Raw genomic sequence first — 11,832 nt, forward strand, 5'->3', positions numbered from 1 at the left:
TCACTCAGCAGTATGTGTGTACCTGGTCACTCAGCAGTATGTGTGTACCTGGTCACTCAGCAGTATGTGTGTACCTGGTCACTCAGCAGTGTGTGTGTACCTGGTCACTCAGCAGTGTGTGTGTACCTGGTCACTCAGCAGTGTGTGTGTACCTGGTCACTCAGCAGTGTGTGTGTACCTGGTCACTCAGCAGTATGTGTGTACCTGGTCACTCAGCAGTGTGTGTGTACCTGGTCACTCAGCAGTGTGTGTGTACCTGGTCACTCAGCAGTGTGTGTGTACCTGGTCACTCAGCAGTGTGTGTGTACCTGGTCACTCAGCAGTGTGTGTGTGTGTATACCTGGTCACTCAGCAGTGTGTGTGTGTGTGTGTGTGTACCTGGTCACTCAGCAGTGTGTGTGTGTGTGTACCTGGTCACTCAGCAGTGTGTGTGTGTGTGTGTGTGTGTGTACCTGGTCACTCAGCAGTATGTGTATTCCTGTGGGTCCTTGTCGGTAGACCTGGTTGATCTGTCCCAGTGGAACACTACACACACACGCCATCTTCCTGATCAACTCAGCTGCAGTCAGCTCCTCCAGGTACAGAGCATGGTACACTGCACACACACACACACACACACACACACACACACACACACACACACACACACACACACAGAGATTAAAAGATGTGTATACAGTAAAATGGAGACACACACAGAGGTGTATACAGTAGAATGGAGACACACACAGAGGTGTATACAGTAGAATGGAGACACACACAGAGGTGTATACAGTAAAATGGAGACACACACAGAGGTGTATACAGTAGAATGGAGACACACACAGAGGTGTATACAGTAGAATGGAGACACACACAGAGGTGTATACAGTAGAATGGAGACACACACAGAGGTGTTTACAGTAGAATGGAGACACACAGAGGTGTTTACAGTAGAATGGAGACACACACAGAGGTGTTTACAGTAGAATGGAGACACGCAGAGGTGTATACAGTAGAATGGAGACACACAGAGGTGTATACAGTAGAATGGAGACACACAGAGGTGTATACAGTAGAATGGAGACACACAGAGGTGTATACAGTAGAATGGAGACACACAGAGGTGTTTACAGTAGAATGGAGACACACAGAGGTGAATACAGTAGAATGGAGACACACAGAGGTGTATACAGTAGAATGGAGACACACAGAGGTGTATACAGTAGAATGGAGACACACAGAGGTGAATACAGTAGAATGGAGACACACAGAGGTGTATACAGTAGAATGGAGACACACAGAGGTGTATACAGTAGAATGGAGACACACAGAGGTGTATACAGTAGAATGGAGACACACAGAGGTGTTTACAGTAGAATGGAGACGCAGGCTTTAACATTTCTGTTTATACATGCTCTTTCTGAGTAAGTACAAACAGTATATTTAAAAGGGTCCATCTGCATTTCAAACCCTGCCACTGTTTTGAGAAAAAGGGCTGGATAAATTCACCTATGGATGCACGGGCTGACCATCCATGACCATGTTTCCAGGCTAAACTGTGTTTGCAAACATTGGAGTAAAACAAGCATAAATCCTGGGTTTTGATGGGGATTTAAAAGTGGATGTGAAAACTGCAGATTGGCCATTTAAACATAAACACAAACCAACAGACCGTATAAATGAGGTGTGTCACTGCGCTCTCTGTTCTGGCTGTCACTGCGTCTCTCCAGCAGGGGGCTCTCTACCTCACACTCCTGACACACATAGAGGGTCAACCTGGGACACACCGACCTGCAGGAACACAGAGACATGTTAGAAACACATACACATTTCCATACACCCCCGTCTCACATACGCCCCTCTCTCTCATACACCCCCGTCTCTCATACGCCCCTCTCTCTCATACACATACACGCCCCTCCCTCACATACACCCCCCCCTCTCTCTCACACATACACCCCCCCCCTCTCTCACCCCCCCATCTCTCTCTCTCACCCCCCCCCCCCCTCTCTCACCCCCCCTCCCTCTCTCACACCCCCCTCCCTCTCTCACACACCCCCCTCTCTCTCACACACACACCCCTCTCTCTCACACACACACCCCTCTCTCTCACACACACACCTCTCTCTCACACACACACCCCTCTCTCTCACACACACACACCCCTCTCTCTCACACACACACCCCTCTCTCTCTCTCACACACACACACCCCTCTCTCTCACACACACCCCTCTCTCTCACACACACCCCTCTCTCTCTCTCACACACACACACACACCCCTCTCTCTCTCTCACACACACACACACACACACACACACACACACACACACACACACACACACACACACACACACCCCTCTCTCTCACACACACACACACACCCCTCTCTCTCACACACACACACACACCCCTCTCTCACACACACACACCCCCCTCTCTCACACACACACACCCCCCTCTCTCACACACACACACACACACCCCTCTCTCACACACACACACACACACCCCTCTCTCACACACACACACACACCAGTCCCTCTCTCACACACACACACACACCCCTCTCTCACACACACACCCCCCCCCTCTCTCACACACACACCCCCTCTCTCACACACACACCCCCCCTCTCTCACACACACCCCCCCCTCTCTCACACACACCCCCTCTCTCACACACACCCCCCCTCTCTCACACACACCCCCCCTCTCTCACACACACCCCCCCTCTCTCACACACACCCCCCTCTCTCACACACACACACCCCCTCTCACACACACACACCCTCTCTCACACACACACCCCCTCTCTCACACACACCCCCTCTCTCACACACACCCCCCCTCTCTCACATACACCCCCCCTCTCTCACATACACCCCCCCTCTCTCGCTCTCACACCCCGTCTCTCGCTCTCACACCCCGTCTCTCGCTCTCACACCCCGTCTCTCGCTCTCACACCCCGTCTCTCGCTCTCACACCCCGTCTCTCGCTCTCAAATACCCCCCCCCTCTCAAATACCCCCCCCTCTCAAATACCCCCCCCCTCTCAAATACCCCCCCCCTCTCAAATACCCCCCCCCCTCTCAAATACCCCCCCCCCCCTCTCAAATACACCCCCCCCTCTCAAATACACCCCCCCTCTCAAATACCCCCCCCTCTCAAATACCCCCCCCCCTCTATTCAATGGACTTTATTGACATGGGAAACATATGTTTACATTGAAAAAAACAAGTGAAGTAGATTATAAACAATAAAAAATTAACAGTAAACATTACACTCAGAAGTTCCAAAAGAATAAAGACATTACAAATGTCATATTATGTATATATACACAGTGTTGTAATGATGTGTAAATAGTTCAAGTACAAATAAATAAACATAAATATGGGTTGTATTTACAATGGTGTTTGTTCTTCACTGGTTGCCCTTTTCTTGTGGCAACAGGTCACAAATATTGCTGCTGTGATGGCACACTGTGGTATTTCACCCAGTAGATATGGGAGTTTATCAAAATTGGCTTTGTTTTCAAATTCTTTGTGGATCTGTGTAATCTGAGGGAAATATGTGTCTCTAATATGGTCATATGGCAGGAGGTTAGGAAGTGCAGCTCAGTTTCCACCTCATTTTGTGGGCATTTTGCACATAGCCTGTCTTCTCTTGAGTGCCAGGTCTGCCTACGGCGGCCTTTCTCAATAGCAAGGCAATGTTCACTGAGTCTGTACATAGTCAAAGCTTTCTATAAGTTTGGGTCAGTCACAGTGGTGAGGTATTCTGACATGTGTACTCTCTGTTTAGGGCCAAATAGCATTCTAGTTTGCTCTGTTTTTTGGTTAATTCTTTCCAATGAGTCAAGTAATTATCTTTTTGTTTTCTCATGTTTTGGTTGGGTCTAACTGTGTTCTCCCTCCCCCCTCCCTCCCACCTCCTCACCCCCCCCCCCCCCCCCCTCTCTCCCTCACCCCCCTCCCTCCCTCACCCCCCTACCTGGATCTGAGTGTGTAGAAGAGTCTGATTCCATCAGCAGCTCCACAGATCTGAACCAGGTCATCCCGGGTCAACTTTAGTAAGTCAAAACCTACACAACACAACAGGTTGTCTTTAACAACTCAACAGGCTGTCCTTTAACAACTCAACAGGCTGTCCTTTAACAACTCAACAGGCTGTCCTTTAACAACTCAACAGGCTGTCTTTAACAACTCAACAGGCTGTCTTTAACAACTCAACAGGCTGTCTTTAACAACTCAACAGGCTGTCTTTAACAACTCAACAGGCTGTCTTTAACAACTCAACAGGCTGTCTTTAACAACTCAACAGGCTGTCTTTAACAACTCAACAGGCTGTCTTTAACAACTCAACAGGCTGTCTTTAACAACTCAACAGGCTGTCTTTAACAACTCAACAGGCTGTCCTTTAACAACTCAACAGGCTGTCCTTTAACAACTCAACAGGCTGTCCTTTAACAACTCAACAGGCTGTCCTTTAACAACTCAACAGGCTGTCCTTTAACAACTCAACAGGCTGTCCTTTAACAACTCAACAGGCTGTCCTTTAACAACTCAACAGGCTGTCCTTTAACAACTCAACAGGCTGTCCTTTAACAACTCAACAGGCTGTCCTTTAACAACTCAACAGGCTGTCTTTAACAACTCAACAGGCTGTCTTTAACAACTCAACAGGCTGTCTTTAATAACTCAACAGGCTGTCTTTAACAACTCAACAGGCTGTCTTTAACAACTCAACAGGCTGTCTTTAACAACTCAACAGGCTGTCTTTAACAACTCAACAGGCTGTCTTTAATAACTCAACAGGCTGTCTTTAATAACTCAACAGGCTGTCTTTAATAACTCAACAGGCTGTCTTTAATAACTCAACAGGCTGTCTTTAACAACTCAACAGGCTGTCTTTAACAACTCAACAGGCTGTCTTTAATAACTCAACAGGCTGTCCTTTAACAACTCAACAGGCTGTCTTTAACAACTCAACAGGATGTCTTTAACAACTCAACAGGATGTCTTTAACAACTCAACAGGCTGTCTTTAATAACTCAACAGGCTGTCCTTTAACAACTCAACAGGCTGTCTTTAATAACTCAACAGGCTGTCTTTAACAACTCAACAGGCTGTCTTTAACAACTCAACAGGCTGTCTTTAACAACTCAACAGGCTGTCTTTAACAACTCAACAGGCTGTCTTTAACAACTCAACAGGCTGTCTTTAACAACTCAACAGGCTGTCTTTAACAACTCAACAGGCTGTCTTTAACAACTCAACAGGCTGTCTTTAATAACTCAACAGGCTGTCTTTAACAACTCAACAGGCTGTCTTTAACAACTCAACAGGCTGTCTTTAACAACTCAACAGGCTGTCTTTAACAACTCAACAGGCTGTCTTTAATAACTCAACTTACACTAGGGACCAGGGAAAGAGTGGGTACCTGAGAAGTGGGAGAAGAGCCGCGCGTAGCTGTTGAAGCGGTTTTTGACAAGCCACTTCTGAGTCTCCGGGATGGTGGCTGTAGGACTGAGTTGCTGGAGAGAAAGACAGAGAGAGAGTGTGAGTTGGGGGGATTGATTTTCAACATGAGAAGTTTTTACAGGATTTGAGACACGTCCATGAGAATGTGTGTGGTGTGTACTGACCTCTGTGACGACTTGGCTGACAGGGTCTGCCTGGTGATTGGGCGACGATGAGCCACTGGAATACAACAGTCACAGTCAGCATTATCTCACTATGTCCACACAGACAGAGTTCCTTTCTCTCTATCCCTGAACGCTCACACACACCTGTCGGGTACGGAGGAGGCAGTGTACGTGGAGAGGGGTGTGGAGGTGAAGGAGGGACCAGCCGTCCGGGGAGAGCCGACGTAAGCATCAGGCCACGGAGAACACTGACCAGAGAGAAGAGAGAGACGTCACAACAACGCACTACCATAAAGCATTGCTGTCACCACCTACTAAGCAGGGTTTCCGTTTGGAAAATGTGGCGCCGGACATTTGAACGGCACCATTTTAATTGAGACATTTACCATATGAGTTGGGTGACTAACCCGATTAGGGCGTCCACTCACTGTCTGTCAGAATGACAGAAATCACATTTTAGATGATAGTAATTCATACGAACTGAACCTGCGGGGATGCAATGACGTGTGTCCTTCCTACACTTTAAAGATGTTGGAATAACTGTCCACGTGTACTTTCCCTCAGGTCAACAAGACGAGTAACGAACAGCAAAATCACTAGTCTGTAAATCTACTGTACCTCATAGTAGAACAGTTGACCTATTCTATTGGTCAGCTTGTCGAGAAAGATATAGCCTATTTCCAAACAGACTCTGGGACGACAGATCCCAAATTCATTCAACCAGTAGACCTTGGTTACATACAAACATGCTAAAAAAGCAATGAGTCTGACTCAACAGATCAGAACGTTTAGCTTAATGTTGATAAACTACTATTTCACATTATAGGCAGTAGGCTACGTAGCAGCCGTAGCAGCGATGAGACAAGATTGTAACTACTACCAATTGGATACCCGAAATTGGGGGGGAAAAAAAGAGAGAGAAAAAAAAAAAAAAGTTTGAAACACTGAAGCATCTGTAGGTTTCCAGAAAGCTCCCTCCAGCTCAAAGTGACGCGCTGGTGAAGCCAGACTTTTGTTAATTTATTTATTTAACCAGGTAGGCTAGTTGACAACAAGTTCTCATTTACAACTGCGACCTGACCAAGAATAAAGCAAAGCAGTGTGACACATACAACAACACAGAGTTACACATGTAATAAACAAAACATAGTCAATAATACAGTAGAACAAAAGAAAACAAAAAGTCTATGTACAGTGAGTGAAAATGAGGTAAGATAAGAGAGTTAAGGCAATAAATAGGCCATGGTGGCGAAGTAATTACATTATAGCAATTAAACACTGGAATGGTAGATGTGCAGAAGATGAATGTGCAAGTAGAGATACTGGGGTGCAAAGGAGCAAGATAAATAAATACAGTACAGCCTTCCGTTGCCTACCTACGCATTTGAATGGTGAATGGGAAGCGCGCTTCAGTTACCAGTTGAGAAATAACAACAGTTGCCATTTTTAATGTTGGTCCCTCAAAAAAACCTTAACACACGAATGCATTTAGAATTGTTGCGCCATGATTGGACTTATAAAAGTGCTGTCTGATCAATTTTCCACTCAAAGGCTCCGTATCTGTAGTATCTGTAGTCTCCGTATCTGTAGTATCTGTAGGCTCCGTATCTGTAGTATTTGTCGGCTCCGTATCTGTAGTATCTGTCAGCTCCGTATCTGTAGTATCCGTAGGCTCCGTATCTGTAGTATTTGTCGGCTCCGTATCTGTCGGCTCCGTATCTGTCGGCTCCGTATCTGTCGGCTCCGTATCTGTCGGCTCCGTATATGTCGGCTCCGTATCTGTAGTATCTGTCAGCTCCGTATCTGTAGGCTCCGTATCTGTAGTATCTGTCAGCTCCGTATCTGTAGGCTCCGTATCTGTAGTATTTGTCGGCTCCGTATCTGTAGGCTCCGTATCTGTAGGCTCCGTATGTGTAGTATTTGTCGGCTCCGTATCTGTCAGCTCAGATGGTACATAAACTGTAGTATCTGTCGGCTCCGTATCTGTAGGCTCCGTATCTGTAGTATCTGTCGGCTCCGTATCTGTAGGCTCCGTATCTGTAGTATTTGTCGGCTCCGTATCTGTCGGCTCCGTATCTTTAGTATCTGTAGGCTCCGTATCTGGCGGCTCCGTATCTGTCGGCTCCGTATCTGTCAGCTCCGTATCTGTCAGCTCAGATGGTACATAAACTGTAGTATCTGTAGGCTCCGTATCTGTCAGCTCAGATGGTACATAAACTGTAGTATCTGTAGGCTCCGTATCTGTAGTATCTGTAGGCTCCGTATCTGTAGTATTTGTCGGCTCCGTATCTGTAGGCTTCGTATCTGTAGTATCTGTAGGGTCCGTATCTGTAGGCTCCGTATCTGTCGGCTCCGTATCTGTAGGCTTCGTATCTGTAGTATCTGTAGGGTCCGTATCTGTAGGCTTCGTATCTGTAGTATCTGTAGGGTCCGTATCTGTAGGCTCCGTATTTGTCGGCTCCGTATCTGTAGGCTTCGTATCTGTAGTATCTGTAGGGTCCGTATCTGTAGGCTCCGTATCTGTCGGCTCCGTATCTGTAGGCGTATGCTGTGCACGTGTGATAAGTACATAACGAATATAAAACGCATGTCAATTTAATTCCACTAAATGAACCTATAGACTGATAAGCATGACCAGTCAAATGTATTTCCATCAACTGGTATTCCCATCAATGAACAGCCTAAACAGCATTATTTTGCTATTCGATTTTTCTTATTTTCCCAGACAATTGGAGGGTAGCAATATTATTTATTGGCTGAAAGAAAAAAAATAAAAAATGACCGGCTGACGGAAACCCTGTTACCAAGCATCATACAACTACATATTCAGTACCTGAACAGGAGGAGAGGAACATTCAACTATATATTCACTACCTGGACAGGAGGAGAGGAACATTCAACTACATATTCACTACCTGGACAGGAGGAGAGGAACATTCAACTACATATTCACTACCTGGACAGGAGGAGAGGAACATTCAACTACATATTCACTACCTGGACAGGAGGAGAGGAACATTCAACTACATATTCACTACCTGGACAGGAGGAGAGGAACATACAACTACATATTCACTACCTGGACAGGAGGAAAGGAACATTCAACTACATATTCACTACCTGGACAGGAGGAGAGGAACATTCAACTACATATTCACTACCTGGACAGGAGGAGAGGAACATTCAACTACATATTCACTACCTGGACAGGAGGAGAGGAACATTCAACTACATATTCACTACCTGGACAGGAGGAGAGGAACATTCAACTACATATTCACTACCTGGACAGGAGGAGAGGAACATACAACTACATATTCACTACCTGGACAGGAGGAGAGGAACATACAACTACATATTCACTACCTGGACAGGAGAGGAACATACAACTACATATTCACTACCTGGACAGGAGGAGAGGAACATACAACTACATATTCACTACCTGGACAGGAGGAGAGGAACATTCAACTACATATTCACTACCTGGACAGGAGGAGAGGAACATACAACTACATATTCACTACCTGGACAGGAGGAGAGGAACATACAACTACATATTCACTACCTGGACAGGAGGAGAGGAACATACAACTACATATTCACTACCTGGACAGGAGAAGAACATACAACTACATATTCACTACCTGGACAGGAGGAGAGGAACATACAACTACATATTCACTACCTGGACAGGAGGAGAGGAACATACAACTACATATTCACTACCTGGACAGGAGGAGAGGAACATACAACTACATATTCACTACCTGGACAGGAGGAGAGGAACATACAACTACATATTCACTACCTGGACAGGAGAGGAACATTCAACTACATATTCACTACCTGGACAGGAGAGGAACATACAACTACATATTCACTACCTGGACAGGAGAGGAACATTCAACTATATATTCACTACCTGGACAGGAGAGGAACATTCAACTACATATTCACTACCTGGACAGGAGAGGAACATACAACTACATATTCACTACCTGGACAGGAGGAGAGGAACATACAACTACATATTCACTACCTGGACAGGAGAGGAACATACAACTACATATTCACTACCTGGACAGGAGGAGAGGAACATACAACTACATATTCACTACCTGGACAGGAGAGGAACATTCAACTACATATTCACTACCTGGACAGGAGGAGAGGAACATACAACTACATATTCACTACCTGGACAGGAGGAGAGGACAGATATGAAAGCAGGATAAATATACACTAATATATAAAAAGGACTCTTACACTGCCTCTCTTGGCCAGCGAGTCCCCACAGTCAGCCGGCAGCGTCCTCTTGCTGGACTTCTTCAGCTCATTGTCTCCCGCTTCCTCTATGATGGGCTCCAGCCTCATCTAGACACACACACACACACAATCTGAGCCAACCCTGTTAAAGTGCTGTACAGTGTTCCAGTCCCGATTAAAACCCTGGAATGGACCAACCTCTGATAGGATGGTGGTGTTGTAGGAGGATTGGTACTTCTCCTTCTCTTGAGACGTTCGTTTCTCCATCTTCTCTCTGTCCGTCTTCTGTTTCCTGTCTGCCCCCTTTGGCTGGGAGGAGGAGGGAGAGAGCAAGAGAGGAATGATGAAAGGAAAAGGGGGGGATACCTAGTCAATTGTACAACAATGTATTCAACTGAAATGTGTCTTCCGCATTGAACCCCTCAATAAGGTGATGTGACTTGGTGTCAGTGTGACGTCTGTGTGTGGGTACCTTGAAGACTTTGATTTGACAGGAAGCAGAGTGGAGGTGTTCGGTGTACTCGCCGTCGTCTCCCTGTCTGAAAGTGTCCAGCTGGATCCTGAAGGGAACTCCCTTCTCTCCTCCATGCTTCCTAGGGGTGAACTCTGTACTGATGCAGTGAACCTACACACACACACACACACACACACGAGGATGGTTAGGTTGAAAGATGGAGAGAATAGAGTGAGTTAATGTGACTACAGGGGAGTGAGTGTTACCTGCACAAACACAGAGGCTCTCCTGCTGAGGTCCCAGAGGAACTCGGCAGCGTTGAGCTGGGAGGGGTTGGCCTTGGGCTCCATGATACCCACTGACAAGGGGATGTCTACACACACACACACACACACACACATTACATACATATACTGTCAGAGAAATACACACACACACATACTTGTGTGTTCTTACCGATGTCTAGGAGACGGTCTCCAGGGCGATTCCACTTCCACCCCTCCAGCTGCCGATGCTCTGTGTACTGGAGTCTCCTGTCATGGAACACCACCCTAACGATGCTCTATACACACACACACACACACACACACACACACACACACACACACACACACACGTTACGAAACACCACCCTAGCAACGCTCTAAAAACAACCGCAACATCCATAACACAGCCACAAAGAAACAACGAGACACAGACCGACAGACAAGCTGAACATACTGACCTTCACACTCCTGTTGTTTATCTCTGATAACTCCAGCTTCCTGTTGTCCAGCATACGGATCTCATAAGACTGGCCTGAGAGACAGCGAGGGGGAGAGACAGCGAGGGGGAGAGACATCGAGGGGGAGAGACATCGAGGGGGAGAGACATCGAGGGGGAGACACAGCGAGGGGGAGACACAGCGAGGGGGAGAGACAGCGAGGGAGAGACACAGCGAGGGGGAGACACAGCGAGGGAGAGACACAGCGAGGGAGAGACACAGCGAGGGGGAGACACAGCGAGGGAGAGACACAGCGAGGGAGAGACACAGCGAGGGAGAGACACAGCGAGGGAGAGAGACAGCGATGGGGAGACACAGCGAGGGAGAGACAGCGAGGGGGAGAGACAGCGAGGGGGAGAGACAGCGAGGGAGAGACAGCGATGGGGAGAGACAGCGAGGGGGAGAGACAGCGAGGGGGAGAGACAGCGAGGGGGAGAGACAGCGAGGGAGAGAGACAGCGAGGGGGAGAGACAGCGAGGGGGAGACACAGCGAGGGGGAGAGACAGCGAGGGGGAGAGACAGCGAGGGGGAGAGACAGCGAGGGGGAGACACAGCGAGGGGGAGACACAGCGAGGGGGAGACACAGCGAGGGGGAGAGACAGCGAGGGAGAGAGACAGCGAGGGGGAGAGAAACAGAGTAAAGAGGAGGAAGTCTGAGTGATTGAGTATCTCTGCTGTTTGAAAACATACAACATCCCTTCTTGCTGTTGAGAGAGCGC

At 47.4% G+C, this 11,832-nt stretch overlaps 1 protein-coding gene across 2 annotated transcripts in view; it reads right to left on the reverse strand.

Annotated features, from left to right (window-relative positions):
- LOC120027387 (upstream-binding protein 1-like) overlaps positions 1 to 11,832 on the reverse strand; it is a 29,152-nt gene that overhangs the window by 12,765 nt on the left and 4,555 nt on the right. For both annotated transcript variants that reach the window (XM_038972302.1, XM_038972303.1), the window contains 12 exons: positions 11,075 to 11,148; positions 10,807 to 10,912; positions 10,617 to 10,723; positions 10,369 to 10,521; positions 10,095 to 10,205; positions 9,897 to 10,004; positions 5,772 to 5,875; positions 5,628 to 5,682; positions 5,423 to 5,516; positions 3,974 to 4,064; positions 1,655 to 1,773; positions 453 to 595 (listed from right to left, as the gene is read on the reverse strand). In XM_038972302.1, coding sequence (XP_038828230.1) covers positions 453 to 595; positions 1,655 to 1,773; positions 3,974 to 4,064; positions 5,423 to 5,516; positions 5,628 to 5,682; positions 5,772 to 5,875; positions 9,897 to 10,004; positions 10,095 to 10,205; positions 10,369 to 10,521; positions 10,617 to 10,723; positions 10,807 to 10,912; positions 11,075 to 11,148 — 1,265 coding nt within the window. The remainder of the gene's footprint in view (positions 1 to 452; positions 596 to 1,654; positions 1,774 to 3,973; positions 4,065 to 5,422; positions 5,517 to 5,627; positions 5,683 to 5,771; positions 5,876 to 9,896; positions 10,005 to 10,094; positions 10,206 to 10,368; positions 10,522 to 10,616; positions 10,724 to 10,806; positions 10,913 to 11,074; positions 11,149 to 11,832) is intronic.

The sequence above is a fragment of the Salvelinus namaycush genome, chromosome 32, assembly GCF_016432855.1.
Source record: "Salvelinus namaycush isolate Seneca chromosome 32, SaNama_1.0, whole genome shotgun sequence".
NCBI lineage: Eukaryota > Metazoa > Chordata > Actinopteri > Salmoniformes > Salmonidae > Salvelinus > Salvelinus namaycush.